This window comes from Taudactylus pleione, unplaced genomic scaffold, assembly GCF_031769625.1.
Source record: "Taudactylus pleione unplaced genomic scaffold, aTauple2 ptg000092l, whole genome shotgun sequence".
Classification (NCBI taxonomy): Eukaryota; Metazoa; Chordata; class Amphibia; order Anura; family Myobatrachidae; genus Taudactylus; species Taudactylus pleione.
This window is the reverse complement of record NW_028284494.1, coordinates 17845285-17869862: the sequence shown is the minus strand read 5'-3', so window position 1 is coordinate 17869862 and position 24578 is coordinate 17845285. Positions and strand designations below refer to the sequence as shown.

Sequence of the window (24578 nt, the reverse complement as noted above, 5' to 3'; positions counted from 1 at the left end):
AGAAATGTATTGGAAGCGTACTGGTTGTCCGTGGGCAGTCGCTAGGAGGTGGCACTGAGATGGACCGTTTTGAGGGCCTGTAATGGGAGTGGAACGTTCGTGTTGCAGAAGTGGTTGCAAGCTCAGATGCTTAATCGTCACATTGGAGGCCAAACTCTGATGGAGAATCTGCACCTAGCCAGGGGCTAGTGCAAGTTTGGATGGTGCGTCTGATGGTTGCGGCTAGAGACACACCAAGCGAGATTGTAGCATCTAAAGACGCCAAAGTGGGCGTCCTCATCCGTACACATTCAGGTGCACAGATGTACACCAGGGTAGGCCTTCTGCTAGTAGTAGCAGACTCAAAAGTAGCTGCTTCTATGTCCAAATCAGATCCAGGCCCAAAGTCCTTTCCCTGCTCCACCCAAGAAAAGCAACGACAGAAGATGGCTGGCCTTTCATTCAGGAAACTTTTGCATGTTGGTGTTAGGTGATATTGCAGCTGCCTATCGCCCAGAGCACCACAAGTCTGGCTCAATCTCTTTATGTCCCTGAGCTCTGGCCCTGATTCAGAGCCGGACGCCCTGACAGAGCGCTCGCTCTGAATCAGGGCCGGTCTTTTTTTTTTTTTTTAGAACGGCCTCCTGGCTGCTCGCATAGCTGTGGGTGACTACCCACAGCTATAGCGAGCGGCCAGGAAGATGGTCACGACCATCAAGCTTGCGACGAGACCCTTGTGGTAGGGTCTCATTGCCGCAAGCCCCAGAGAGATTTCGGCTCTAACAGAGCCGAAATCTCTCCCACTGACATCACTCACATGGGAAGGCCTCCGTTTGGGTAGCTACTCCCCCGGCCCGCCCACCAAAGGGGGCGAGCTGTAACTCAACATCAACAGCTCGCTCCCTTTGTTGCGATACCCGGAGCGACGGAGTGCCCATCGCTATACGGGTCTCACGCATGCGCACTACGGAGCCGGCTCCTTCGTGCGCATGCGCACTGGCCCACCATCGACCCGGTTGTGAACGCACAGCGCTTGCGACCGGGTCTGAATCAGGCCCTCTTTGCAGAAAAGGCCCAAACACATGCAAGTCTCTACACCAGGCTGCAGGTAGCACATTACAGGTATAGCAATACAGTGGATTCCACACCGTCCTTCGACAAAGTTATAAAGTTTGGCTGTGTCTTAGGTACAAAGCTGAAACTCTACACCTTGGGCATACTCTCTCTGACCTTTCTCATATACACATTGGGGGTCATTCAGACCCGGTCGTTAGCGCCGATGCGCTCGGACCGGGTTGATGGCCCCCCACAGAGCATGCGCACGACGGCGCCGGCGTGCGCATGCGTGAGACCCGCTACGACTGACAGCGCCTGTCGTAGCGGGTCTCGATCCAAAGGGGGTGAGCTGTCGATGTTGATTGACAGCTCGCCCCGTTTGGAAGGCGGGCCGGGGGGGGTGGCAGACCAAACGGAGGCGTTCCTATGGGAACGCCTGCCGTTTGGGGGAGGCCCCACTGACATCACTAGTGATGTCAGTGGAGAGCTTCCGGCTCAGACAGAGCCAGAAGCTCTCCGGGGCTTACGACAAGGGAGACCCTACCCTAGGGTCTCGTCGTAAGCCCCGATAGTCGCGATGGTCTCTGACCATCGCGACAGATCCTAGGGCTCTGTGCAGTGCTTTCCTAAAACATGCCTGCCAGAAGCTGGGGATTTTTGGAGCAGGAATGCAGCCGCTTAGTAACTATTTATACCGTTAAATCTCTAACAAAGGTATCTTCTTATTAAAGGGCAAAAGAGCTTAAAGCCCTAATGGTGTTAAAATCGGTGCTTAAAAGCAGGTTATGCTGTCTGCATGGGCTGGGTACGGGATGCCGGCACTCAGGATCCCGTCGGTCAGAATCCTGTTGCTGGCATCCCAACAGGGTTAAGAAACTGACACCTGTCGGTAAGTATTTTAACTCCTCCCCTACCCCTAACCCTCCCTCCCTCCCCCTCCCTGCACCCTAAACCTATCCTCCACCCCTAGTGCCTAAACCTAACCCTCCCTCCCCCCCCTGCACTCTAAAACCTATTCTCCCCCCCTAGTGCCTAAACCTAACCCTCCCTCCCCCCTAAAACCTATTCTCCCCGCTAGTGCCTAAACCCAACCCTCCCTCCCCCTCCCTGCACCCTAAACCTATCCTCCACCCCTAGTGCCTAAACCTAACCCTCCCTCCCCCCCCCTGCACTCTAAAACCTATTCTCCCCCCCTAGTGCCTAAACCTAACCCTCCCTCCCCCCTAAAACCTATTCTCCCCGCTAGTGCCTAAACCCAACCCTCCCTCCCCCTGCACTCTAAAACCTATTCTCCCCCCTAGTGCCTAAACCTAACCCTCCCTCCCCCCTCCCTGCACTCTAAAACCTATTCTCCCCCCCTAGTGCCTAAACCTAACCCTCCCTCCCCCCTAAAACCTATTCTCCCCGCTAGTGCCTAAACCCAACCCTCCCTCCCCCTCCCTGCACCCTAAACCTATCCTCCACCCCTAGTGCCTAAACCTAACCCTCCCTCCCCCCCCCTGCACTCTAAAACCTATTCTCCCCCCCTAGTGCCTAAACCTAACCCTCCCTCCCCCCTAAAACCTATTCTCCCCGCTAGTGCCTAAACCCAACCCTCCCTCCCCCTGCACTCTAAAACCTATTCTCCCCCCTAGTGCCTAAACCTAACCCTCCCTCCCCCCCCTGCACTCTAAAACCTATTCTCCCCCCTAGTGCCTAAACCTAACCCTCCCTCCCCCCTCCCTGCACTCCACAACCTATTCTCCCCCCCAGTGCCTAAACCTAACCCTCCCTCCCCCTCCCTGCACTCTAAACCCTATTCTCCCCCCCCCAGTGCCTAAACCTAACCCTCCCTCCCCCTCCCTGCACTCTAAAACCTATTCTCCCCCCCAGTGCCTAAACCTAACCCTCCCTCCCCCCTCCCTGCACTCTAAAACCTATTCTCCCCCCCAGTGCCTAAACCTAACCCTCCCTCCCCCTCCCTGCACTCTAAACCCTATTCTCCCCCCCCAGTGCCTAAACCTAACCCTCCCTCCCCCCTCCCTGCACTCTAAAACCTATTCTCCCCCTCTAGTGCCTAAACCTAACCCTCCCTCCCCCCCTCCCTGCACTCTAAAACCTATTCTCCCCCCCCAGTGCCTAAACCTAACCCTCCCTCCCCCCTAAAACCTATTCTCCCCCCTAGTGCCTAAACCGAACCCTCCCTCTCCCTCCCTGCACTCTAAAACCTATTCTCCCCCCCCCAGTGCCTAAACCTAACCCTCCCTCCCCCTCCCTGCACTCTAAAACCTATTCTCCCCCCCAGTGCCTAAACCTAACCCTCCCTCCCCCCCCTGCACTCTAAAACCTATTCTCCCCCTCTAGTGCCTAAATCTAACCCTCCCTCCATAGTGCCGAACCCTAACCCTCCCAATAGTACATAAACCTAACCCATTACTCTCCCCCTAACCTCAATACTTGTCGTTGGGAAGCCGTCCCGGCACCGGGATTCTGGCTGGTGTCAGGATTCTGGTGCCAGCATCCCGACTGTTGGGATTATGACTACATCCTGTCTGTATATTCAACATGCAACCTAAATTAACACCATATAGTACAGTCATTTTTTTTTATCATTACATCTAAATACACAGATTCACTAGTATGTCTTGGTGCCTGAAATACTACACTATTGCTGGCCATACACCCACTGGCGTCACTAGGGGGCCGCACTGGGTGACACTATCCAAGGGGGTGACACCAAAATAGCAGAGCTGCTCTGCTATTTTGGTAAGACCCCGTCGGATGGTGTCACCGTGACACGGAGAGAGAAAGGGGAAAGATTCTGGGCTGCCCCAGCAGCTGCTGGAGCGCTGGGGAAGCCCACTGTCTGCCGAGAACAGGAGGCATTAACGCCTCCCATTCAGTACACATAGGGGGCATGGCTTCGCAGGTGAAGCCACGCTCCCTTCCACAAAGCCATGCTGCCCCCTTTTGAGCGCAAAGAAGCATTTCAGTCCTGCCCCACTGGGTGTCAGAGGTAAGTGACGCCTCTGCATACACCTGCACGACCAGCATAAAATCAGATTCACATATGACTCCCCGGAGCTCCCTGGCAGTCCCGGCGGCACGATTTGTTGTATTTCATTGCACAGGATGTCATACGATCGATCGTGTGCCTCATGCGCTCATCAGGAAAAAGTCATTGAAATAACATGAATGGACGCACGATGCATCGCATGCACAAAATAAACAGTACGATCTGCACACGATACGATGGACCATATGGGCTGCCCATCTCATCATACCATCCATTTTAGGAGCTGCGGGAGCACCGCATCGGATCGTATCCTACTCCAAAAATACACGATTTCTACACGATTAATCGTTAGACTCATCAAAAATCCTAATGAGTTATCATTAGGATCACAGTTTATATGCCCACTATGGCTAATCAGATACATTTACGCTTACATTCTTTTATTCATAGGAGCATCAATTTTTGGCAATAAGAAATTAAGTTTCGGCCAAATGTAATAATATACACATACAGGGGCAGGGGCTCCAAAAGTAGCCCGTCCCTGTGATGCATAAGAAATTAAATACTATAGAAGATGTGATCTTTTCACTCCTCTTTCAGGACTCCTGTGTGCTACCGCGCATGTGCGTCTAACTGACCACGCATGCGGTAATCTGAGCAAAGTGTAGCCCCTATTTACAGCAGCTAACGATGGCGTCAGTTGCGGGTCGATGGTGCCCTAGTGCGCATGCGCACGACGGAGCGGCTTAGGGGGCGTGCTGTCGAGTGCAGGGATGGGGAGTGACAGCATGCCCCCTTTGGTGGGCGTGCCGGGGGCGTTGCTGCCCAGACGGAGGCGTTCCCATGGGAACGCCTACCGTCTGGGGCCGGCCCCACTGACATCACAAGTGATGTCAGTGGGAGTGCTTTTGGCTCTGATAGAGCCAAAAGCACTCCAGGGCTTGCGGAAGCGAGACCCTACCACAGGGTCTCGTCGCAAGCCCAATGGTCGCGATGGTCTTGACCATCGCGACCATCTTTTTGGCCGCTCGCATAAGCTGTGGGTTTCAGAGCGAACGCTCTTGTCAGATCGTCCGGCTCTGAATCAGGCCCATAGATTGTAAGCTCCACTGGGGCAGGGACTGATGTGAATGACCAAATATTATCTGTAACAGCGCTGCGAATATGTGTGCGCTATATAAATAACTGGTAATAATAATAATAATAACAATAATAATAATAAATACCTGCTGCAGTCCCTCCATTGTACATTCCGGAGATGCTTAATATTTGCAGGTACCCCTGGAAAACACAAATATTGTTTAATAAATAAATATACCACAGAATATTCAGAGCTATTATTATTATCCTTTAGCTTTATGGTGCCACAAGTGTTCCGCAGCGCCTTACTTAGTACATAAAACTAGTAAGTAAACGAGTAACTTAAGCTGGCCACACACATAGCGATCTGCACACGATCAGCCGATGTGAACGATTTGTGTACGATTTCCCTTGAAACTCTCCCCGGCAGCTCTGCACACAATCTCCACACGATCTGCACACGATTTGGTGTCCAGTCTTCATACAATCTCTCCTGCATCCAGACTTTCACAGTCCATCGCCTCCTAGATTGTCAGTTCTGCCCTACTGCACGGCAGATCTGACTATGCGATGTGCAACCAGCAGGGACGCGCATCGCATCGTGATTGTGAGTGGGGATTCACGATTTACTCAGGATTTCGCCATATTTTACACGATCTGTCATTCCAATGTGTCGGAATCAGCCAGATCGGGTAAAATATCGTTATGTGTGTGGCCAGCATTACAGTAGACTACAATGCAGGACAAGGACATGATTTATATACATTGCTGCAATAGCGATTAAAGCACGGAGATGGCAGTCAAGTGTTAGGTTCCCTTATGGGGAATAAGGAGTAGAATAAAAAGTAAAGAGAAGCACATGAGGGAAGAGGTCCCTGCTCGTGAGAGCTTACATTCCAAAGGGATGTAAGTGAACCTATGAAATAATGTATTTGTCTATATATACACACGCATATATATATATATATATATATATATATATATATATATAATCTCCAAAAAATGAGGGTGCACTCACCAGGCTTCAAGAAATGTTCATAATATTGATTTTATTTAGATCATCATAAAACGTACAGCCATCTTGACAAAGGTCCCTGGACTGGACCGAAACGTCGATGGCTGTACGTTTTATGATGATCTAAATAAAATCAATATTTTATGAACATTTCTTGAAGCCTGGTGAATGCACCCTCATTTTTTGGAGATTGTCTTTTGGCAAGGTTTTTTCCTTGCTTGGGATAGCTACCCCAGCATTGTATTTTAATAAGACGTGAGTGTAGACATTATGAGTTTTTTATTTATATATATATATATATATATATATACACTTTAGGACTTGTTTGACATTATACATAAGCAAAAAAACACTACACGACCAATCTGCATGATACCCTGCATGATCGTGCAGCAATAGATGGAGGAGGTGAGGTTAGGCAATGAAAGTGAGGGGAGCGAGGTATGTTAGATTTGTACAGGGCCCCATAACTCCTGCTGGCAGCTCTGTGTGCTGTGGACCATGGCTCTGAATCACTACGGATCACCAATATTGTGTACGCACGCAGTTCAACTGCGATAGCAAGCTACTCCATCCACAAACAGCGCTTCCTGTCATTCATTCCGCCATGGGTCTGTGTAGCCTCTGAGATCGCAGTGGCTAATTTGTGCAGGCGCAATGCATACGCATGCACAGTACACAACAAACGACCGATTGCATGCGTATAAGCAACTGTGATCCAACCTGAATCAGACCCACACTGCGCTGCTTACTTGAAGCCAGTCAATTTCACACAATGTGTGTTTTATGTTGTATTGTTGGTTCAATAAAGTTTAGTTTTTCAAGCAGTCTGATGTTTCCCTATAGGAGGAACAGGGGATAAAGGTCAGGGAGCACAGGTCATGTACCAACTAAAGGCCATTATATATATAACCAAGGTATTGCTGCACCATCCATCATACAGTATGTACCACAAAGCAGTTTGTATACAGTCAGTAAAATAATGTTACACACAATGCAGTGATCTGAAGATGTATGTTCCATATACTATACTATGTATGTTTGGATTTTAAAAAGTATGTTACCCATTCTACAAGCTGCATAGTCTAACTAGTGCTTTGCAATCACTCAGATCAGCTGTTTGGATTTTAAAAAGTATGTTCCCCATTCCCATCTAGCAAGCAACATATTGCTCTTACATTTCTGCATAATGGAATTTATTTCTGTTAGCAAAGATTTAGATGTAATGACTTGATTGTATTTTGTATTACCTGGGTGGGGGATGTTGTTCAGTGATGCCTAGTTTATGGTAGGATACTGCTTGTGTTTACACAAACCCAGTGCCAAATTTCTTCATTGATTAGTTAGCATTTGTGGTCAGCTGTAGCATGTCTCAATCAGACTTTCTTTCAGTTTAGAATCAGTATAGAGGCAGCCGTGGATGTCGATGGCAGCCGGGTATTATAACCACTAAGTGTGTTATAACACAAAGTGTAATTATATAACAGTTAAAAAAAACAGTTGAACAAACAATGAACAACATCTACAACAAGGTAATTACAATATCATTCCTTACCAGTAGTTTGTGTGTTATGCATTATTGAATGTATTGCAAAAATGTATCAAAAACTTCGATTAATGATCTCACTCCATGGAATCAGCTCTAAGACTACTACATCCTTTACTCTCCCTGCAGCTCATCCTTTTGTACATATTGCTGCCTCAGTACTTTCCTCTTCTCATACAAACACATATGAGCTTTTAACTTATCTAAACACATTGACAATAACATCCACAACCTCTCGCCATAACAAACATTCTGTCAAATCCCACAAATATATTTATATCTCGCTCCTGTTGCTTCTATTAGCTGGTGACATATCTCCAAAGCCAGGCCCAACCCACATGCCACACCCACAACGAACTATAAATCCAGCTAACCTCATAAATAGTGCATGCCTCCCTTCACCATCCAAGTCACTAAAATGTGCATTATGGAATGCACGCTCTGTCTGCAACAAACTAACATCCATCCATGACCTCTTTATTTCAACCAACCTCAACCTTCTGACAATAACAGAAACATGGCTAACACAATCAGACACTGTCTCCCCTGCTGCACTTTCACATGGTAACCTACACTTCTCACACACCTCCAGGCCTGGCAATTGTAAAGGAGGTGGGGTAGGAATATTACTCTCCCAATCTTTCACATTCACAGTTCTCCCACAGGTACCTTCACTCACATTTACATCATTTGAAGTACATTCTATCAGGACTTTCACCCCTTTCTCTCTGCGAGTTGCTGTTATCTATCGCCCGCCTGGGCCACCGCACCAATTTCTGGAACATTTTTCAGCCTGGCTCCCTCACTTCCTATCCTCAGACATCTCCACCATCATTATGGGTGATTTCAATATCCCCATTGACAGTCCACAATCTCCTCATGCCACCAAACTATTCTCTAACCTCCTCTCTTGGCCTCTCCCAATGGACTGACTCCTCTACTCATAAGGAGGGCCACTGTCTTGATCTTGTATTTACCAGACTATGCTCAGTTTCTGATTTCACTAATGCTCCTTTCCCTCTCTCAGATCCCAATCTTATCACCTGCACACTTTCCTCCATTACATCAACCTCAATGTCAGTGAAATCAACCAAACCTCCTAAAACCCGCAGAAATATTAATGTGATTAACTTTCAACAACTATCTACCTCTCTACAACAACAACTCTCACCAATTTCTGCACTCACTTCTCCTGAGACTGCTGCATCACAGCTAAACCAGATTTTAGTAAAAGCCCTCGATGAAGTAGCTCCAGCTACCCATCACACTCCGCGTAGACTCAGACGTCAACCGTGGCATTCTAACTTAACAAGGCATCTACAAAAACTCTCACGTAAAGTAGAACGTCAGTGGCGAAAGTCTCGCACTCCAAGTGACTTCCTCACATATAAGTCTATCTACAACTCTTATCGTACTGCTCTGGACACTGCCAAGCAAATATATTTCCAATCTCTAATCTCTGCTCAAGCCTCTAACCCCAAGCGACTTTTTAATACATTTAAACTGCTTCTTACCCCTCCCTCACCCAAGCCACCTGCTACTATCTGTGCACAAGATCTTGCTTCCTATTTCAAGGACAAGATTGATAATATCCGAAATGAAATGTTATTCTCTTCCTCAGCTACTGACCTACTCAATTCCCTACCTGAACCATCTGGCACATTCTCTTCATTTGACCCCACAAATGAAGATGAAGTATCTACACTCTTCTCATCCTCCTACTCTATTACCTCTCCTCTAGATCCTATACCCTCACAAATTAGTAAAGCTCTGTCTCCTGTGCTCATCCCAACCCTAACTAAAATCTGTAATCTCTCTCTTTCTACTGGCATCTTTCCATCACTGTTCAAGCATGCAGTGATTACACCCATTCTGAAAAAACAAAATTCAGACCCTAACACTCTCTCTAATTACCGTCCTATCTCCCAGCTCCCATGCCCCTCCAAGCTACTGGAGAGACTTGTCTACACCCGCCTCACACACTTTCTTAACACCCACAACTTATTGGACCCACTTCAGTCTGGCTTCCGTTCCCAGCACTCCACAGAGACAGCACTGACTAAGGTAGTAAATGATTTGGTCACTGCCAAGGCTAAAGGCCATTACTCACTTCTAATTCTTCTAGATCTCTCTGCTGCTTTTGACACTGTTGACCACTCTCTTCTCGTACAAACATTACAATCCCTAGGTCTTAAGGACACAGCCCTTTCTTGGTTCTCTTCCTACCTATCTGATCGCTCTTTTTCTGTTCGTTTTTCTGATTCTGCCTTCTCTTCGCTACCTCTATCAGTTGGAGTACCGCAAGGCTCTGTCTTAGGTCCTTTGCTATTCTCAATCTATACCACCTCTCTTGGCAAACTAATCCGCTCTTTTGGATTTCAGTACCATCTGTATGCGGATGATACTCAAATCTACCTATCCTCTCCAGATTTATCACCATCTGTATTGGTCCGTGTCACTGAATGTATTTCTGCCATTTCATCTTGGATGTCATCTCGCTACCTGAAACTTAATATTTCTAAAACAGAATTAATTATATTTCCACCGGCCAATAACAGTTACCAATCTGATCTCTTTATCACTGTTGATAACTCAACAATCCACCCCACCCCACAAGCTCGCTGTCTTGGTGTCATCCTTGATTCTGAATTGTCCTTTGTTCCCCACATTCAATCTGTCTCAAAATCATGTTACATACATCTAAAAAACATATACAAAATTCGACCATATCTCACACAAGACACTGCAAAAACTCTAATCCATGCACTCATTATTTCCCGCATTGACTATTGCAATAGTCTCCTTACTGGTCTTCCCAAAAACAGGCTATCGCCATTACAATCCATTATGAATGCAGCTGCGAGGCTTATCTTCCTTGCCAAACGTTCATCGTCTGCTGCCCCGCTCTGTCAGTCCCTCCATTGGTTGCCAGTTTTCTACCGTATTCAATACAAAATACTGTTACTTACACATAAGGCCATTAACCGAATTACACCAACATACATCTCTTCACTCATCTCAAAATATCTCCCAACCCGACCTCTCCGCTCAGCACAAGAACTGCGTCTCTCATCCCCACGCATTACTTGCTCCCATTTACGGTTACAGGACTTTCTTCGGGCTGCACCCACTCTATGGAATGCCTTACCACACACAATAAGACTTACCTCTACTCTTCAATCCTTCAAGCGTTCCCTGAAAACTCACCTCTTCAGACAAGCTTATCAGATTCCAGAACCGACCACATAACCTTCATAGCTTCCATGTCTTATCACATCCCCTCTCACCTTCCACACATAACCTCACATATTGTCTTTCTTTCACATACTCCTGACATTTTGCCGACATTCCTGTGTGACTGGATCATGCAGCCCACCAAGAAACTCTGCATTCTGGCCAGACCAAATTGCAATATATATAGCACCTATCCTTGTGTATCAATGCCTTTCCCTATAGATTGTAAGCTTGCAAGCAGGGCCCTCTTACCTCTATGTCTGTCTGTTATTACCCTGTTTTGTTCTATCAATGTTTCCAATTGTAAAGCGCAACGGAATATGCTGCGCTATATAAGAAACTGTTAATAAATAAATAAATGTATAGAAACTTCCTGACATGCCTGTCTGCACTGCACCCCCCACCCACACCAGCTTCTCCCTGACATTCCCCCTCCACAGCAGGTTACCCACCACATTCCCCAGCTTCTCCCTCACATGCCTGACTGCCCCTCCCCCTCCCCAGCTTCTCCCTCACATGCCTGACTGCCCCTCCCCAGCTTCTCTCACATGCCTCAGTGCCCTCCCCCTCCCCAGCTTCTCTCACATGCCTGACTGCCCCTCCCCATCCCCAGCTTCTCCCTCACATGCCTGACTGCCCCTCCCTCAGCTTCTCCCTCACATGCCTGACTGCCCCTCCCCATCCCCAGCTTCTCCCTCACATGCCTGTCTGCGCCTCCCCCAGCTTATCTCTCACATGCTTGTGTGCCCCCTCGGCTTATCCCTGACATTCCGCCTCCACAGAAGGTTATGCCCCACATGCTCCCAGCTTCACTCTTAAATTCCTGTTTGCTGCCACAGCTTATCCATCATGCTCCCTCCATAGCAGGTTATTGGCCTGATTCTGAGGTGGGAGTAAAGCAGAAAAAGCCAGTAACTGTGGCCCTGATTCAGAGCCGGACGCTCTGACAGAGCGCTCACTCTGAATCAGGGCGTCTTTTTTTTTGTGGGTTGCCACCCACAGCCACTGCGAGCGGCCAGGATGATGGTCGCGATGGTTTAGACCATCGCGACCATCGGGCTTGCGACAAGACCCTTGTGGTAGGGTCTCGTGGCCGCAAGCCCCAGAGAGCTTTCGGCTCAAACAGAGCGAAAGCTCTCCCACTGACTGACTGATGTCAGTGGGGCCACCCCCAGACGGTAGGCGTTCTCATGGCAATGCCTCCATCTGGGCAGCCACCCCCCCGGCCCGCCCACCAAAGGGGGCGTGCTGTCACTCAACATCGACAGCACGCCCCCTTTGGTGCGAGACCCGGAGCGACGGATTGCCCGTCGCTACCCGGGTCTCACGCATGCGCACGACGGAGCCGGCTGCGACCGGGTCTGAATCAGGCCCTGTGTGTCCAAATTCAGGGCCTGATGCACTACGAATCGCAATTGCAATAACGATAATGCACGAAGTTCAACTGCGATAGTATGCTAATCCATAGCGATCGCTATGCCCTCGCAGCATAACATAAAGACGCCCACTTTACCTTACACACATCCGGAATATTGAGCAAGACTGCAAAACCATCGGTACAATCGTGTACCATCGCAGCTCATGCACACTTGACCCTACTTAGAAATTGTTAACTACATCGCAGGCTATGAGACCTCAGGCTGTGTAGGGCATTGCAGTGGATAATTTATGCACGCCCTTGCAACAGCGTTCAAGCAGTCCCGATCGCAGAGGGAGGTTCGCGCACTGCGATGCATATGCATTCGTCCGATTGCGTGTGTAATCGCAGTTGCAAACAGTAGTGAATCAGGCCATCAAATCTAAATTGCAGTGCAAAAATAAAGCTGTCCAGCATTTATAGGCTACATGCAAAAGCAGCCACCACCGATGAAACTGCCACCACCGATGGAACAAGTTAAAGAGGCCACCGGTCCTCTAAATCCCAATAATTGCACAGGCTCAGCAACAAGATCCCCTCGCAGTTAATCTGTTGCTTAACCTCTCCACAATTGCGCAGACTAGGTGTCCCAGACGACCACACAGTTCGCTGTGACCAACCCTCTGCTTCCCGTACTTAACAATATGTGTAGCGTCACTAACAATCTCTTCAAAGACGAGGTTTCGGAACATATATGAAATAAACTAATAAAGAATACTTTATTTACACAAAAGGTAGTACAATGCTTAAAAAAGAATGTTACAGAGAAAAGAATGGTTACAAAGGTACATACAGCAATATAAAATAAAAATGGTAGAGGTAGACTTACGGAAAAGACGCTGCGTTAGAAACACGTAGCGTTCCGCCCAGGAGGAATGGTAAGAAATGCAGAGACTGCAGGTTAAACTTCAATGCGACAAATTGATCCCCCAGTTGAACACAGAACACAGGGCTTCAATCCCTATTATTAGAAGAGTATCACACCTCAGGTGATGTCATCAGTCCGCTCTGATTGGCGGATTACCCTGCATGCAAAATAATAAATGTATTTACATCATACTTGGCGACATTCTGGCTGCCCCCTCCAGGAGAGGGCAACCAGGTCAACACAGCCATTGTGTGACTGACAGATTTGGATGGTGCGCATTCTGACATGACCACGTCATCGTGGCCATGCTCCCGCTATACAATGCCGATATTAGAGGCATTGTAAAGCAGGGGGCATGGCTACGATGACGCGACTTAGCACGAATCTGACGTCAAGCCCACTCACTTTACTCAGGGTAGTGGGCGGCACTGGGTGGATGGGGAGCACTGCAAAATGCTTGTTTGCCCTTTCCGGGTGGTCAGGAGCAGCACACAATTTTTGGGAGCCTCCCTGCAGTTCTGGGAGGGTAGGTAGGTTAAATTTGCACCGCTTGCATTCAACATGGTTTGCCCAGGTGCACAGCTACATGCTCTTTTTCACTTTGCTCTTAACTCAGAGTCAGGTCCTATGCCCCTTCTGTTTCACATGCCTGTCTGCCCCCAGCTCCTCCCTGACATGCCACCTCCACTAGGGATGGCCGTTGTTAACTATCGATGGTTTGGCGTAGATGATTTTGCCATCCATTATGGAGATCCGATAGTTCTCTGCCCTCAATGGCTGTTTGACAGTAAATGGTTGTACTTTTTTCCCCTAACACTGATGTATGGAGCTCGGCAATGCTGCTAAATCATGCCCCCAAACCTAACTGGCCAGCAGCCATCCATGGGTGCAAACCATCAATGGGGTCAATGGCTTCATGCCATCGTTGTTAATCGCTGATGGCACAATTGATGGTGACTATAGATGGTTAAGACACTGATGACCATCCCTATACAGCACACCAGCTTCTTACCTCCAGAACTCTGCTGCAGCAGGAGCCAGGGACTAAGGGCCTCATTCAGAGGCGGTCGGAGGATGCAAGCGGTCGCTCAGAAACTGGGCGGCCACTTGCATCCTGACCGCCCGCCTCTGTTGCGGTCGTTAGGCTGTGGGTTAACACCCACAGCTCTAACGACCGCTCCGGTGATGGTCAGAGTCTCCCTTGTCGTAAGCCCCGGAGAGCTTCTGGCTCTGTCAGAGCCGGAAGCTCTCCACTGACATCACTAGTGATGTCAGTGGGGCCGCCCCCAAACGGTAGGCGTTCCCATGGGAACGCCTCCGTTTGGGCTGCCACCCCCCCAGCCCGCCTTCCAAACGGGGCGAGCTGTCAATCAACATCGACAGCTCGCCCCATTTGGATCGAGACCCGCTACGACCGGCGCTGTCGGTCGTAGCGGGTCTCAGGCATGCGCGCGCCGGCGCCGTCGTGCGCATGCTCTGTGGGGGGCCATTGACCCGGTCCGAGCGCATCGGCGCTAACGACCGGGTCTGAATGACCCCCTAAGTAACATGAGCTATAACATGACCACATCCCTTTAGTCTCCCGGAAAAGTTGGATGAGTGAGAGGAGGCGGGTCGGGGGTGATCGGTGGGGGCAGAGATGAAGCAGCAGGTCAGGCTTTGAGCTCCGGACGCTACTTGTCCGGGATTGCCAAGGACAGATCTTGTGGTTTTCCGGACTCTACGGAGGAATCCCAGATGGGTGGTAACCCTAAAATCAAAGGTGTCAGAATGGGGGGGGGGCAAGGCTTGCCCCCCAAAAACATTTGAAAGTCACCAGTGGAGCGGTGCCCGTGGACGGTCAGGAGCTGTGCATTATAGCAATAAGCAGCACAGCCCCTGCACTGCACGGAGGAGGAGGTGTAATGTGCGGTCTTTAAGTTAAAACACTGCACATTATATTTCTCCGTGCAGTGCAGGAGCTGTGCAGCCTATTGCTATAAAGCACAACCCCTGGCCATCCACTGCTGCCGCTCAAGTTCCTGACTCCTGCTGCTCCAGCAACAGGTAAGTTGGAGAGAGGACGAAGGAGAGGGGGGGGGGCGCCAAAATGATATTATATAATGCCCCCCCCACCAACATAAAATTGTTCTGATGCCCCTGCCTAAAATATAGTATAATCCTATATGGTGTAAGTTTAGCACAGGCGCACTGGACACCATACTCATGAACCCCCTGATGGTGACAGCTCTCAGAGTTAAAGGGAGGCACAAGATTACAGACAAGTTCATAACTTATATATTTCTGGTGCAGTTTTGCACTTTCTTGCACAATATTTGGAGTAAGCACAGACACTTTGAAGTGCTTATGCTTTACAATGCACACTACTGTATGTTGATTGTCTTCTGTCCACATTTTATCAAATGGTGAGGAATCCATGACTCTCATCAGTACCTTGACCAATCAGGCAGAAGCAAAATGTATAGATAAGCTGATTTTTATTTTCAGTGTGGTACTGGTACACATAAATTATTAAGCATGAACACATTTCTGGATATTGCAATTCTAATACACTACACTAGCAGACAGTATTTCATTCCCATCATGTCAGATTACAATACTGAATCACCAACTGATATATTGGGAGAGTGCTGCCACCCACAACTCATAGGGGGGTATTTGCCGCGCTGAAGCAATTCAACTAGCGGGGATTACCCCGCACGCGAGCCCCCGCAGTCGGACTAAACATCACAGCTCATAGTGGTGCGAAGTAAAGCTCCGCAGAGAAACCACCAAATCGGGTTTGTGCGCGGGGGAAAAAAAACATTTTCTACATTACTGATGAAAGCGTTAAAGCTGGCTATGATAGAAAGGTGTCAGAACACATAAGTGCATCACAGCTTGCTGTGTATGGGGCTGCATAGTCGCACACCAGTCAGAGGACCCGTGCTGACCCCTGTCCACCGCGAAAGCACCTACAATAGTCATATGAGCGTCAGAACTGGACCGTGGAGCAATGGAAGAAGGTGGCCTGGTCAGTGGAATCACATTTTGTGTACATCATGTGGACGGCCGGGTGCATGTGTGTCCTGGGGTAGTGATGGCACCATAATGCACTATGGGAAGAAGGCAAGCTGGCTCTGGGCAATATTCTGCTGGGAAACCTTGAATCCTGCCATTCATGTGATGTTACTTTGACACATACCACCTACTTATACATTGTTGCAGACCAAGTACACCCCTTCATGGCAGTGGCCTCTTACAGCAGAATAATGCTCCTTGCCACACTGCAAATATTGTTCAGGAATGGATTGAGGAACATGACAAAGAGTTCAAGGTGTTGACGGATATGCTGGAAAAACAAGTCTGTGCCACCTTACAGGACTGTTGCTAATGTCTTTGTTGCCAGATACCACAAGACACCTTCAGAGGTCTTGTCAAGTCCGTACCTTGATGGGTCAGAGATGGTTTCTTTGTTTTGTTTTTTTAAACAAACATTTCCACATTAGTGAAATAGAAAGAACACAACTAGCAACCTTGCTCACATATGGTAATTGTGGATATTTTGGCGTGAGAAATGTGGGAGCAAAGGCCCTTTTCACCCTGGCTCTACTTCGTCTAAATGTGGCCTTTATAGACCATACAGTGGGGGACAAATCTTGGAAAGTGATGAAGTGGTTGGAGATAAAGGCCCTGATTCAGAGCCGGACGCTCTGACAGAGCGCTCTCTCTGAATCAGGGCCGGCCTTCTTGTTTTTCACAGCGGCCTCCTGGCCGCTCGCATAGCTGTGGGTGACCACCCACAGCTATAGCGAGCGGCCAGGAAGATGGTCACGATGGTCAAGACCATCGCGACCATCGGGCTTGTGACGAGACCCTTGTGGTAGGGTCTCGTTGCCGCAAGCCCTATAGAGTGCTTTCGGCTCTACCAGAGCCGAAAGCATTCCCACTGACATCACTCGTGATGTCAGTGGGGCTGGCCCCAGACGGTAGGCGTTCCCATGGGAATCAGGCCCAAAGAACCAAACCAATCAGTTTCTGTCATTTTTAGAGCACAGGATGTAAAATGACAGATAGCAGCTGATAGGTTGGTACTTTGGACCTCATTCAGAGTCGGTCGTTGCGGCCGCTCGGTCGTAAGGGAAAAGGGGCCGGATATGCAAATGAAGCGCTCACAAGTTGCGTCGATAAGTTGGGATCGTTAGCTGGACGAGCGAGGGGAGGATGCGACCGGAAGACTAAAAATACGCCCCCTTCTCGTTCACAATACACGTCATCACCGGGCATATAAGGATTAATTGAGACCATCGGGAACCATCGGAGCTGGTCATACGGCTTAAGGTTGACCATACCCTCTCTTAAGCACTACGATCAAGTCAGTGTCAAAACCTCCCATGTCACATGTGCCATGACACTACTTAGTTAATTATGCACTCCTATAAAACACCGTTTGCATAGTTAGGCACACCTGCGTTCGAATCTCCACACCCCCGTTCACAAGCACCTTCCCCTGTTACCACCCACAAACGCCTCATCCTGTCACTCAAACTGACGACCTGGCCAAGTTGAAGGAGAGAAAAATGTCCGATCGCAACAGCTAGTTTGCGCACGCGCATTGCGAAACTTACGCATGTGCTGTTTCGCGAACATCGCTGGGTACGACCAAGCGGCTGCTTACGACCGACTCTGAATGAGGTCCTTTATCTCTCCACTTTATCTCTCTCCAAGATTTGATAAATCTTACCCCCGTATGTCAAAATTAACATGGACTACTACGCTACATAAATCCTAATGAGGGCTCCAACACTACGAGGCTTCTCCTGAGCAGGGTAGCATGGCTTAATGCACTGTAATTTTTCTATTGTAATGTTATTTTCATCAGATTTTTTTTAAACAGATTTTTTTTTGCCCTATTTTATTGTCATTACAAAAATATTGTAGGTTTTACGGCTTTTATAGTATAGTATAGTATAACATATGTTGCACCTCTTTTCTCAAAAGCAGCGCTTAGCATTATAGTAACCAAAGTAACCAGAGAGTGGGATATCTAAATGAACAGCATTCAAATGTCTTATAATCACTTAGGCAAAGAGTCCGTTGATTGAAGCTGAAGCGATGACTGAGGACAATAACCGAGAAGGGAAGAAACATTGTTCTGTTAATCTTGATAAACTTCTTGAGGATTATTCAGAGATTGAGAAGGTAAATGCTGCATACAGAAATTAGCACTTTGACTATTGTTACTGTTTTTTCCTGTCAGGTTGGAGCTAATGACAACGTTTTCTTTGCTTTATTATATTACCATATACATGAGTTAAAAAAAAAAAAGCAACAATGAATAACTTCAATAAAACAAACTAAGGACTGTAAGTGCTGCTTATATTATCAACTCCGCTAATGAATTCATACTGATAAACAGGGTCTACACATTCATCGCACAATGCGACCGCAGTAGCGGGTAGCTCATAACTTCCCCGATCCGCTGCTACCGAAGACACAGCAACAATCCAAATATGTGACTTTGGCTTGGGAGGGGTGTGTCCAAGCTGTAATCTAAATTGCAGTATAAAAATATAACTGTCCAGCATTTCTAGGCTACATGCACAACCATAGAGGCCGTGTTTAGAGGATATTTGGAAGGAGATCCCGCGCCAGCCTTGCTGGGTACATACTAAATGATGCGTCTACTCAGCGATCCGACAGGCGACCCCTCCGCCAACGGGCCGAAATATCGGGCGGCCGGTATACATTAGATGATCCGGTGCCCACCCGATATATTGGCCACTTCCCACTGCATGGGGTCTTCAGTCACATCGTCAGGTTGAGCTGCATGTAAGGCCGAACTTATGATGCCGCTGACGACCCCATGGGAGTGCATACAGCCCAACATAGTGGGTACACACTGCACGATTCCAACGATTTGTCGTTCCGATCCGTCGGAATCGGGGGAAAATTGTTAAAAATATCTCTAAGTGTGTACCCAGCTTTAGGCTGTTGTAAGTGTCAATGGTGCATGCGATGGTGGGTCGATGGTGGAGTGTTTACAACCACTTGTGGAGTTGTGCTGTCCACGAGCAGTGGGCGTCTCAGAGCTGGGACAGTCGGTCATCTATTACCACCACGCATGCATTAGCGTTCACCTCTGAATCAGTCCCAGGGGCCCATTTATCAAAGGGAATTTTGGGGGTTTACCTCAAATACTAAGTATCCCCCGGATGTATGAAGGAGGGACCGCAGCAGGTATCTCCGATACCTGCTGCGATCCCTCCATTGCCGCTGGCAGCCGCCTCCCCCATAGGTTTCTATGGGGGATGCGATGCTGCCAAATGTATCAATATCGGGAATGCAAAGCATTCCCGATATTGGCCCCAGCAGCTAACGCCATCTGAAGATAGCATTAGCCGCTGTAGCCTATGGGGACTTATCGCATTTCAGCTGTTGGAGGGATCTCCCAGATCTCTCCACCGGCAATGGGCGCCGCTCATGTGCAGTCCGCGGGACTGCGCATGCGCAGCAGCCTCCAGCCACATCGCCACTTTCGGAGCCCGTCACCCTGCATGTGCTGGATCATACATTCGGCCGCTATGATCGCGTTTTGCAATAAAATTGCTGCATGCCCTGATCGTATTGCAAAATGCGATCATTAATAAATGGGCCCCCCAGGTACTTGTTTTTTTAGATTTGCTATCAATTCACAAATAGCCCCACTGTGTGCTCAGCAGGTTCCAGCCATAATAATTTATTTTATGTTACAGCTGCAATGCATGGACAAGTTGAAAGGGATGTAGGGAAAAGTTCCTCGCATAGGCAATAACCCTCTGTGAGTTAAGCTGGCAATACCTGAACAGAATAAAGCCAGTGAGCTGTGTGTTCAGACATCTTCATACTGTATACTGTGTAGCTCTAAATGTGTGCCTGCAATCTATTTCCCAAGACTGGCTGTCCAGGGTCTGGTGTGCTTCCCTAAATGTGGACTTACCTAAAATCTCCCGAAAGCATTTGCATATATTTATTTCCAAACATTGGTCCTGCTTCAGGGATGTATGTAACCCGATGGCTAACATACACCCCTGATAGTTGGAGATGTGCACATGTGCAGGTCTCTTTCTGCATCTACGGTCGCAGTGTAGTAGAATGATTGACATGCTGAGGCCATTTGGGGGGCGGGGAATGGGCGGCTTGGGCCAGCGTTCTGGGAGTGGCGAGGCCAGTGTCTGTGTCTTCCAACGAAGATTTTACTGCCCTCGGCTATGGAGCTGAGATGGCCATTTTGAGTAGCCGTACGTTCACTCAGATAGCCGATGCTTCAACCGATGGGCGCAATGGTGGTCCAATACGCAGCATTTGGATCTGCAATGCGCACTTCTTGCGGTTAGCATATTTTCACATCGCTGTTGCATCAAATGAGGCAGCAGCGATACAAATAGCAGCCATCTCTGAATCAGGCGCATTAGTTGCTCATCCAGTCTTCTAACTGCCTGAACAGTAAGGGTCTGATGCGGAGCTGAACCACAAGTCTTCCGTAATTACAGCCGCATGGCGTACACAAATAAAAACCTTTACAGTATATTTGCTCCCTTGTACATTTATACACAGGCCCGCCAAGAGCCGCGGCGGGCCTGGGTAAAAGGGGGTGTGGCCTAATCATGGACGGCATGGCCACGCCCCCTTCGGTAAAAAAAAGTAACGTTTTGCAGCGCCGTGAAGCAGTGCTGCACGCTGGGGAGGGGGACGCTCTGAGCCCCCTCAGCCCCGCGCATAACCAGTGGGGGGCGCGATCAGCTTCATCGCTTCCCCCACAGGCATAGGAGACTGCTGTGGCTGCTTCTTAGCTGCTGTGATGTAAGAGGGAGGGAAAAGTTGTGCCGGACCGTGGCCCCCACCGGGCCCCTCCAGCAAGCCCGGGCCTGGGTAATTTGAACCCACTCCCTCTCCTCTCGGCGCCCCTGATTCTACACACCTGTGTGACTGCCTCGTCCCCAGCCATGGTCTTGATTACATAGTGTGACCTTCAGGCGGGTTAGGGTCCCACTCCTGGGTAGAAGGACTCCTTTCTTACACACACAGCAGCCGGGGAAACAGCACACCAGTCTGGATGCGAGTACAAGCTGGTCGGCACCAGTCTTTATTGTACAATGTCAGAGGTTACATAAAGAAAACATAAACATAAATCCTAGCCCTGTCTGGGCTCTCACTTCACAAGTGATTTCCCTCACTACATGATCCTGGCAGGGCCTAATGCCCTCACCAGCCGCAAAAGCACAGCACAGCACAGCACAGTCCTCATAGCTAGGTTTCCCAGGGTCTCTGAGCAGACTCCCTGTCTGCTCACCCAGGTGAGACACTCAGCCCTAAACAAACTAAGCATATGTTGGCCATTCTCAGCTGGAAGCCCTAATGAGCCTGTTACCAAGCTGAAAGGCCCAAAACCTGGAGTGGCCGTGGGTGGAGCCCTTCCTCTCACCCACAACTCCCAGGACCCAAACCGGCTTTTCAAAAAGCTGAGACTCAAGCCTGCAACACTGCAGACTTTCCCCCTGGGGATTTTAAACACATAGGATAGGAATCTGGGATAAATGTCCCTGTCACAGACCACTTTACCAGTGATCCGATCACAATAGCTATTATCTTTAGTCCTTGCCCCAGTCCTAACCTTGGTGCAAGACATGCGTCTGATAACAGGCATATCTCCACGGAGGCACAATTTGGCATAGTCTGCAGTAACATCAACCTATGGGAGAATGCCCCATTACCACCCAGTTACAGCTGTTCAGTTGCAGCTGAATTGTGTACGACCCAGCATCACCCATACATGCAAAAACATGAAAGACCTATCCGCAAAACAGTCCGGCCTTCAACACTGCATCGGCCCTTACATATTCTCTCCTGCTAGAAAAAGGCTTCTCTCAAACTCCTCCTTGTCATTGTTCCTCCCTATTAGCTTCCCATTCAGATTAATGTGATTATCTCACAACAGCCAAAGAGCAGTTAGATGTTTAAATTGCGAATGAGAGTGTCACGTTTCATGTGAGAAAAGTGTGTGTGCAGCCTGCACCTGTGTCATGTACACAGTGGTCATTGGTAAACCCGGGTGCCCATGAAGGATGCTACTCCAGCCAGTGACAGGAGCTGATTGGTTGGTACTTTATCTCCATCCACTTCAGACTGCAGCAAAGACGAGTGAGGACACATCTGTATGTACAGGGAATACTGTGCAGTTATCTAACAGCAGGCACATACACTTGTATAAGCCACTCCATTATCCTGTGCAATTATCACTACTGAGTTGGGCTTTGCATAACAGAATACTTTTTTGTCCGTACAGAAATTTGCAGAGGTTAATGGAAAAAATAACCTGCTGGAGATACAGCTGGAAAAATCGAGGCGGATGTGGATTATTAGTCAGACAAAACAACAGAGCTCCACAAAAGGTTTGATCAGGATTTGGATGTATTATTGCTCCACACACACTGAATGCAGCATGGTAACATATTGTGGGATGGGTATGCAGTCGGGATGCCGACGGACTAAATGCCGACCATCGGCATCCCGACTGTCTAATCCCGGCAAGGGTCTAATGACAGGCGTCGAAATCCCGACGCCTGTCATTTTACCTACACCGGGAACCCGACGCCCGGCATCCCGATCGAAGGTAAGCCAGGCGTGGACAGCCGCAGGGGGGGGTGTGGGAGGCTTCGGTTAGGGGCTCCCGGGGGGGACTTAGAGTTAGGCACCCCCCCTCGGGAGGGTTAGGGCTAGGCTAGGGGAAGGGGGGGTTAGGGTGGTCACCCCCGGGGGAGGTTAGGGTTAGGCAACCCCCGGGAGACTTAGGTTTAGGCTGCAGGGAATGGGGGGTTAGGTATAGGCACTTAGAGGGGGGTTAGGCACTTAGAGGGGGGTTTGGGATTGGCACCCCTAAGGGAAGGTTAGGTTAGTTTGTACTCACCTTAGCTGCTGTCGGGATCTTCACTGTGCCGGTCTTCCGGCGTCAGGATTTGAACATGCGTCCGGCGGTAAATCATACCAATCCCGTGGGATGTAATAATACAGAGGATATCAGAACGGGTCCTATCAGTTCTTCAGCACCAGTAACAATACCGAGGCCCTTCCTGACCATGGGCCGTAGTGGAGTTGAACATACAGTATGCCTGCTTATCTCATCTCTGCGCATTTTGGGTCTGTGCTGGCTGCTCATGTTCTGTAGCCACATGTACGTAATGAACCGGCGCACAAGAGGGGGAGTGGAGCGGGTACTAATTACTCAGACCCGGGCTTGTTGGCACCATCGTGTCCACCGTTAAGCATAACGGTGCATGGCATGAGGCATTATGCGGACTACTCGTATCAGAACTCTGGGCCTGATTCGGAGATGGACGCTAATGCCGCTGCGAATTTGTACGCATCGGCTGTGCAAAAATAGGCAAATGTCAGAGCCATCTGGATTTGTATTGAGACGCCCACCGGAGGCTTCGCAAATCCAAGCGACTGTGTACAAAGACGCAGCATCGGTCGCAGTTCAGTAGATAATTGGCCTTCTGAGTAGCCCTATAGTCGCGCAAAATGGCCACGGGAACTATGGCGGCGGAGCCATTTTTACTACGAAATGGGACCACAGTGGCAGGCAGAAATGGTTGCGGCTGAGTCACCACGCCCTGTTGCCGCCCACAAATGGTCCCTGCCTATCAATTAATCACTTTGCCAACAAATCCTCACTGCCGGCGACAATGATAATGAAACTTGACTCATGCGCCGTGCGACTCAGACGTGCATGTAGATTGTGATCATCACTGAACTGGGTAAAACATTGGCATTGCGTTCTGAATCTAAAGGAGATACATAATCATAGAGGGATGGGGAGGTATTAAAGGGAGAGGCTGGGGTCACCCAAACCAGAAGGCAACGGAGTACACAGAGAGGAGAAATAGCTGAAAAGCTAGTTCACAGCACAGGAGGGTCATTCAACAATATACGTTTCTTCTACACTGTGTGGTTTTAAAGCATGATCTAATTTGAGATTATGGGCCATATCCAATTAGCCGCGGTAAATTACCATGGCTAATTGGCCCGGGGCTTGCTCAGGGCTATCCAATTAGCCCCGAAGTCGGCCTGACAATGGTACTTATCAGGGTTTTTTTTCGGGACCTGATGTGTCCTGAAAAATAATCAACGATAAGTGCCGTTTTTTCGCCCAAGAAAGGGCGATAACACATAGGTCTGTGAGGGTATCGTGGCTCCTATGTGTTAACGGGCGACCTTTCCTATTATTTTGGCAAAATTAATAGGATAGGGAGAAAAAAAATATCGGCGAAAATCGGGGATAATCGGCGAAAAATCCCTGTTTTTCGCCGATCACGGGGATCAATTAGCGCCCGAACAGTGTTCGGGGCTAATTGGATATGGCCATTAATA

The 24578-nt window shown here is 48.8% G+C and overlaps 1 protein-coding gene and 1 long non-coding RNA gene across 2 annotated transcripts in view; one reads left to right on the top strand and one right to left on the bottom strand.

Moving 5' to 3' along the window:
* LOC148527199 (uncharacterized) overlaps nt 1-7461 on the bottom strand; it is a 40319-nt gene extending 32858 nt beyond the window's left edge. The window contains exons 1-2 of the long non-coding RNA XR_015878064.1: nt 7376-7461; nt 5257-5311 (exon numbers count right to left, since the gene is read on the bottom strand). This is a non-coding gene — a long non-coding RNA (uncharacterized LOC148527199). The remainder of the gene's footprint in view (nt 1-5256; nt 5312-7375) is intronic.
* Nucleotides 7462-18284: 10823 nt separating this feature from the next.
* Nucleotides 18285-24578, top strand: part of CCDC152 (coiled-coil domain containing 152) — a 62815-nt gene continuing 56521 nt past the window's right edge. Inside the window, exons 1-2 of the mRNA XM_088469500.1 lie at nt 18285-18371; nt 22495-22600. Of these exons, the coding sequence (XP_088325626.1) occupies nt 18285-18371; nt 22495-22600 (193 nt within the window). The remainder of the gene's footprint in view (nt 18372-22494; nt 22601-24578) is intronic.